Source organism: Camelus ferus, chromosome 35 (assembly GCF_009834535.1).
Source record: "Camelus ferus isolate YT-003-E chromosome 35, BCGSAC_Cfer_1.0, whole genome shotgun sequence".
NCBI lineage: Eukaryota > Metazoa > Chordata > Mammalia > Artiodactyla > Camelidae > Camelus > Camelus ferus.
Window position 1 is genome coordinate 134,206 of NC_045730.1, and position 7,405 is coordinate 141,610.

The 7,405-nt window shown below is 45.4% G+C and overlaps 1 protein-coding gene across 14 annotated transcripts in view; it reads left to right on the forward strand.

Annotated features, from left to right (window-relative positions):
- The window catches only part of ZMYND11 (zinc finger MYND-type containing 11), an 87,602-nt gene that overhangs the window by 68,115 nt on the left and 12,082 nt on the right, over positions 1–7,405 (forward strand). For 7 of the 14 annotated variants that reach the window (XM_032473893.1, XM_032473895.1, XM_032473894.1 and 4 more), the window contains 6 exons: positions 1,448–1,525; positions 1,980–2,072; positions 3,803–3,890; positions 4,552–4,628; positions 5,674–5,751; positions 6,604–6,722. In XM_032473893.1, the coding sequence (XP_032329784.1) occupies positions 1,448–1,525; positions 1,980–2,072; positions 3,803–3,890; positions 4,552–4,628; positions 5,674–5,751; positions 6,604–6,722 (533 nt within the window). The remainder of the gene's footprint in view (positions 1–1,447; positions 1,526–1,979; positions 2,073–3,802; positions 3,891–4,551; positions 4,629–5,673; positions 5,752–6,603; positions 6,723–7,405) is intronic. The other 7 variants (XM_032473900.1, XM_032473896.1, XM_032473899.1 and 4 more) reach the window with 2 other exon arrangements.

Here is a 7,405-nt window from a genome sequence, read left to right on the forward strand (position 1 = left end):
TGTTGTCCTCTGTTTTACTCTGACATACGGGGAGCAGGCAGCTAACAGTTCTCACAAGTCTGTGTGCCTGGGACTCACTGGGGATTTTGTTAAAAATGAGAATTTACAGCTACATCAAATTCCCTTTCCCCAAAGATTAGAAACCTGGGGTCCAGGAAATATGATCGCATTTTAAACTCCACGTCTGCACCATCAGTACTTCGTCTTGCCGTGTGTCACAACCACCTGAGGAATTAACAGATAAATGAATGAACAGACAGATGCAGAACACAGGACGACCTTCCCTTAGAAATTCCAAACGCCCCCCACCCCTGCATTTTACAAGGGTCAGCCAGTGTCCTGGGGTACGGCCAGGGTTGAGAAAGGCTGCTTCTGTTGTAAGTGTGCACAGGTCCTGGGATCCAGCTGGGTGAGAAGAGCACAGACCGTGCCCTGCCAGCAGAGTCCAGGTGTGGAGGGAGGGCGAGGGCTAGGGCGAGACTGAGTCCTCAGCTCAGGTATTTTACTGTTGTGTATGTATAATTAGTTTGCTTAAGCCATCGCGAGGATTTCTCAGTTATGTAAGAAATGTTTGCTCCTCCCTCCAGCTGTGCTTAGCATACTGAGTTGACTTCCTGTGTATACAGTTCTTTTGGGAGTAAGAAGTAATACCACGGGGTAGAGAATCATAATCTAGTGGCCTAAGAAAGTTAAAGCACCCACTAAATAGTGGCCCAAACGTCCCCACTCGGCTGCAGGGTCCAGTGTCTGCTCGGGTCCAGGCTCTGCTCTGGAGCACTGGTCCTTGTCACCTAGCTGTCTAGAAATGACGCAGAAGGAAGAATCCTGTCCCTTTTTCTTCATGCGAAGTTAAATTTTCTGAGAGGTAAATTGATGAGCCTCTAATTAGCTTTTAGGCCAGACCAACGGAAATTGAAATTGTCACTGAACAGATCTGTAACACTTTAAAACAGATACGTAGGTGTGTGCAGCTGAGAGAACATCACTCCTTAAGTGGCACAGACTTTTAATAACCTTTTTAACAAAGAATAAAGTTATGTTGACGTTCCCACTCAATAGTGAATGCTCCCTATGGGATTTCAGCCATTGATTATTTTTATAAAATAAGTGATTCTACTTTATAGTGTTACTGTACCATCATTATTTTGTTATTGTCATTATTTTCATGTGAAAATTGGTTGAAGTTTCAAACACCAATAAAAGAAAAAATGTGTACTTCTCTAAGGTATTAGGCACAACGTAATATTTTCCAGTTCCTACCTTGTTGCATTCAGTGCTATTTTTGCGATGTAAATTTCAGAGATTTCTCTGTATCAAATATGTTAGAAATAGTGCATCCTTTAAAAAAATCTTTGCATACTATGATCTGTTTTATATATAAGTCTTTTATGTGGCAATAGACTTATACATGACCAGATTTTAAATCGGCCTTCTCTGTTTCTAACAGAGCATCAAGAAGAAACACACAAACAAGCAGGAGATGAGCACATACCTGCGGTTCATCGTCTCCCGCATGAAGGAGAGGGTGAGTCCTGGGGGCGGCTGCCAGAGTCTCACCAAGTGGATTTCACTCGGTTTATTCTTTCAGAGTTAATGACTGACAGGGGACAGGCATGTGTTGTGCAGCGTGAAGGGTGGAGGCCACTGCTGTCACACTTCTTTTGTGCAGTAAATACTTCCGTAAAACACTTCGAGATTTTTTTGTCTTTGTTTTTGACACAGGCATTTCTTAAGCTGCAAGAGATAAGCAGCGTTTACATTTTTTTAAGTTCCAGTCATCAGAATGAACATTGTCATTGATAATGTGTTTAAAGTGAAATTGAATTGTTCAAAATAACTGTTCTATCAAAACCGCAATGCCACGTTAAACTAGTGTAGTGCATGTGCATTTTTTCATTAAGTTCTAAGTACTTGTTTAGAAATTGATGCTTCGTCCCTGTCTCTAGCAACATTTAAACGGCTGTTTCATGACCTTTCAGGCTATCGACCTGAATAAAAAGGGGAAGGACAGCAAACACCCCATGTACCGGCGGTTGGTGCACTCGGCGGTGGACGTCCCCGCCATACAGGAGGTAACCCCAGCCACACAGCCCTGGTTGTGCACCCACTGCCCTTGTGAATGTCACGTGCTCCCTCTAGTGTTCACCAGGGATCGTCTTTTGTTTTGTTTGTGTTTTTTGGGGGGTGGGGGAGGTAATTAGGTTGGTTGGTTGGTTGGTTTATTTAATGGCAGTACGGAGGATTGTGCATGCTAGGCACGCACTTTACCACCGAGCTCACCCTCACCCCATCAGGGGTCATCTAGTTGATTAAAGAAAAAGTACGGCCGCCTGGTTAGAGTGATGTTTGGGGTGGAGGCAGTTAACACCTGGTCTTGGTTTCCTAGTTTTAGCAGCAGCGCTGAGGGGTTCCTTTCAAGGGAGGATGAGAGCCTAGACCTGATCTGAGTCTTGGGAAACAATGACACAAGCTCTAGGAAACAGATTTTTAACTAGAAAGCTTAAGTTTTTAGTTTTACCTGTTCTAGCCGAGGATTGTTAATGGGCTTGTTAATATTTAACTGTGGATTACAGTAAAACCCAGCGAACATGTTGACCTGTCTCTAGTCAGGGCTGCAGCTTCACCAGCTCTGTACCCACGTGTCCTTCTGAGGCTTTAAAACCTTACAGTTGTGGCTGTAACAGGGAGACCGTAACAATAGTTTAAAATCATCTTACCCATTTCTTAATCCGCTGAGAAAGACCGAAAGTGTGAAGAGAGGGATAAATGAAGCTTGTTCATAAACACAAGCAATTTTAATTCTGCCTCCTACCCCTAGACTGCACGGCTTCAGGCGTGGCCTCTTCTCCTGACTCTGGGCCTCTGAGGACGAGGCCCGGCCCAGCGCCCCTCTTGCCCTCTCCCCGCATGGCCCTCCCCACATCCCCCGGTGGGTCCCTTTGGGTCCATGGAGCACACTAGCTGGGTTGATGGTGCCTTGTTAGCAAGTGCTGACCATGAGCAAAAGCTTGTAAAGAAAATAGAGGAAGGCACGATTTTTATGCTTTCAGGAGGTTGCAGTCCAGACCAAAACACAAGCTGTGACGGTGCATCCGCAAACCGCAGAGGTGCCTGGGAGGGGGGGGGGTGCGGGCGCGGTTGTCCCCACCTGGGTGTGGCCAGGTGGCCCGGAGCGCCCCGAGCCCAGGACGACATGTCCAGGGCAGAGTGAATACTCGTATTCATAGAAGAGCCTGCGACCCTCGGTGCTGGGCAGGAGGCAGCTGTTGCCTCGTGCGTAGAGCACCTGGGACCTGATTTTAAATGATTCATAAGTCAGCACTTAGTCCCAGCTGAGAATTAAAACCGTATCTTCTCTGTGGTGATGGTAAATTGTCACCAAGGCTAACAGCTCTTTCTTTTTTCAACCTTTATTCTTCTGAGTTACAAAAATGGTAGGTGTTGTAGGTAGGGTCTCACCAGCCCCACCGACCAAAGCCTTAATTACTTACAGCGCTTAGCAGCCGCTTTCATTGTTGTTACAGAATGAGATGGAGGCTGCGGAGTTCACGCTAGTGAATGGACACGAGTACAGCAGTGGTCGCAGGCAGGACTGGGGTCCGCCTCAGCCCGGGAACGGTCCAGCTGCAGAGGCGGCTGTGGGCTGCTTTAACCCGCGTTCTGTCAGCTCCTTGGGACACGGGCGAGGTGGTGGTGTCATTCTGGAAAGCTCTGCTGCTTCCACACTCCGCCGTTGTGAACATAATGCAGACAAGCGTTTTCACTGTTAACCCTTTGCCATTTTGTGTTTTGCTCTTGGCAGAAGGTGAATGAAGGGAAATACCGAAGTTACGAAGAGTTCAAAGCTGATGCTCAGCTGCTTCTCCACAACACCGTGATCTTCTATGGAGGTTGAATATTTTTTGTTTTCTCTTGTGTACTTTTTTAAAATACCGGTTTCATTCCTTGTCAAGAAATATCTTTTTTAAAACATTACATTAAAATAATACCAGTGATGGGGGGAGGGTATAGCTTAAGTGGAAGAGCACATGCTTAGATGCACAAGGTCCTCGGTTCAATTCCCAGTACCTCTCCTAAACATAAATAAATAAATAAACCTAATTACCCACCCCCCAAAAATAAATTTTTTTTGAAATAATTAATACCTTAATGATTTGTAAGTAAATAGTTAGGGTTTAAACTTAAAAATATTTGGTAATGTAGTCACAGCTTATAGAATTGACTGGCCAAAAGCAAAACTCGTACACTAAATGATAAAGATACTATTATTACTCATAATTTTATGTATAAACTTATATACTTAGTTGAAAGGCTTTTTATGAACACTTTGATTAATTCTGATTTTTCCCATCATTCAGAGTTACTGAGAGAGGCCAGCCTATACCTGAAGTACTATGTTATGTTGAATGTAAAATTCAGCTGCCTGTAGAATTTCGTTTTACTTCTTGGATTGTATTTAAAGTGCGCGTTTTTGTTAAGTGGTGTATGTCCACTCGTGTTAACCTGAAGGAAACTGAAACGGCAGCATGCGATTCTGGGCTGCCGCGACAGGTGGCTTGTCTTTCATTGCAGCAGACAGCGAGCAGGCCGACATCGCGAGGATGCTCTACAAAGACACGTGTCACGAGGTACTGTCCTGCCTGGAAACTCAGCTCTTGCTGATTTCCAAGTTGATGCACTTCAGAATTCCACTCTTCTTATGTACATTTTAATTTTGACATTTCCTTTAAATATAATTTTAATTTCCCATGGAATTAATGCAAATAGGCGGGAATATTCTAGCAGAACTGTTCTCAGGGAGGTCCTGGGAGCTAGACTTAGTCACTCACTAATTTCTGCAAGGGGACTCTTCTGTAACCACCCTTTCAAGTATTAGTTATGTAAGAGCACGTGACTGTGTTGCACTAGGCAGGCTCTCAACGACTGTTCTTTTTGAGTGAAAGACTCGAATTCGAGTTCTTAGGAGACGATGCAGACAAAAAAGCAGCCAAATAACGCATTCGTATTTGTACAATAAATGAGATACGTGTTTAGGAAGGGTTTCTGTTGGGCTTATTTGAAACACTCACCTGTAACCATACTGTGTTTGCAGAAGTGTCTCAACGTATAGGAAAAAGTTCTGTTTCTTGATTCTATTTCTAATTTAACTTTAAAAAGAAATCCATCAAACGTACACTCATTGAGTGTCTGCTGTGTTAGGGGGAATACAGCGGCTTCCTTGCGGGGGTCTGTGTTCTGAAGAGGGAGACCCACAAAAGGATGAGGCAGAATAGGTTTCCTTAGAAGCTGTGACAGAGCGTTGTGAAAGGAAGCAGGGCTGAAACGGAGACTGAGGCAAAGTCAGGGCTGCTTTCCCTGGCAGTGGGGGTTGTGCACGGGCCGATCAGGAAGACTTGTTTTAGGAAATGCCTTTAACCTGAGTGCGGACTGGAGCGGCGCCAGGGAGGCGGGAAGGTGGCGGTCGGGTGCACTGGGCGCCACGTGCCGTCTGGGACCTCAGGGAGGCTCCAGCAGGAGCGCGGCAGGCCCTCCCGGTGCTACTCACTGGAAACTTACAGTTTTAAGCCCAAGACTGTATACGTGACAGGACGCCACTTTGCGTGGACTTGTTTTGGGTAGGCTGAGGCACGTGTGTGTTTTGTGTAGGCTGAAACAGCCGCTTTTCTTTTCCAGCTGGATGAGCTACAGCTTTGCAAGAACTGCTTCTATTTGTCAAACGCCCGTCCTGACAACTGGTTCTGCTATCCCTGTGTATGTGACATTTCGAGATTTCTGGTTTTTTACCTCTTCGGTGTCTGATGTACTGCTCTATGAAATTGTATTTCCAGTTTGCTTTGAAGAGCATACTCCTTCTAAGTATTTTTCTTTGTATCGTAGTATGTAGGGTTTTAATGAGTGTAAACCTGAAACACAGGAAAAACATCTTGGGAACATTACCCATTTCCGGCTTTTTAACATGAGGTCCTTAAGAATGGGAATAAACCCTGAGTCCCTCTATACAAATGACGACTTGCTTTTCCTCTCCCTCTTGCATAAGAAATCTGAGTCTTTATACATATTTATAGCTGTGTGACTTCCCCTGGGATGGCCTGGTTTAGGGAGGGTGCTGACCAGAAGCCTGTGAGCCTCCCAGGGGCAGCCCCCCCCAACACAGGCTAAGAGCCCACCTGGGAGGCCCCTAGTCCCTGAGACGTTACGGTGCTTCTCAGTCACTCCAGGATCTCTGACGTGGTGGGTCTGGAGAATGTCCTGAACTTCTCCCGTTTCCTGCAGGCTTCCAGGGTCAGACTGTACTCGTGAAGCCAAGTCGGGGCGTTCTGTCTGCCACTCCAACTCACGTGGCCCTTGACTTCATTCAGAGGCCACCGGCTGACAAAAGATTATTTTCACTGTCTCTCCTGAGAAGTGGAGGTCCATGTTGCTTATGCAAATTTTAATCTTTTCGGTGTTTTTCTTGGAGGCAAAAATCATTCAGTCCTGGGGTGGAGGTGGGGTAGATCTGTGTGTTTAGGAGTTAGAAAAGAAATATTTTCGAGATAATGTATTATACTTGTATTTCATACTTTAAAAGTAATATGACAAGGTGAAACATTTTATTTCCAGATTCCTAATCATGAACTGGTTTGGGCTAAAATGAAAGGTTTTGGATTCTGGCCAGCCAAAGTCATGCAGAAAGAGGACAATCAGGTTGACGTCCGCTTTTTCGGTCACCACCACCAAAGGTAATCACGGCCTGTGTGCAGCCGTCACCTGGGCCTCTGAGGGTCCCGGGGCCGGCGCAGGCCTGCTGTTCCCAGTGCTCTGGGGGCGTCGCCATCAGAAACAGCGTGAAGTGTACTTTAAATTGAGGAAACAAATCAGCGTGTGACTTGACGGGGCACCTGACAGTGCTTCCTGTACGTGGTGTTTCTGGGTGTGTGTCAGTTACTCAGCAGGACGAGGTCAGTCGTTGGCACTGCTGAACTCAGGACGCATGTTAATGCTGGTGTTGAGTGCATGGTGGCGGTGGAGCGGAAGGCGTCTTAGGGTGTGTGTCCCTTTTGTAGCACTGTGATGTCAGTGCAGTCGTTTTAACCATCTTTTCAAGGCTCTGTCAAAGCCGCAGACAAAAATAATCAACTCAGGAGTACAGGAGATCTTGTGATCTAAGAATGTGTATGAGGGGAAAGTTTGATTCAGTTTTTTGAATTTCATTAAATAAAAGTTAATTTAGAAAAATGAAGAATTCAATTATTTTTAAAACTACACTACTAGGTGAGAACAGTCTGATAGAATTTTTTACCTGTATTGTCGTCTTTGTCAGTAATTTTAAAACAACGTGATGGTATCTTCAGCCATGAGTGGTCTCTGATTAGCAGTATGAGTGGGTTTGCTTCACACCGCCCAGCGCACTGCACAGGCAGGA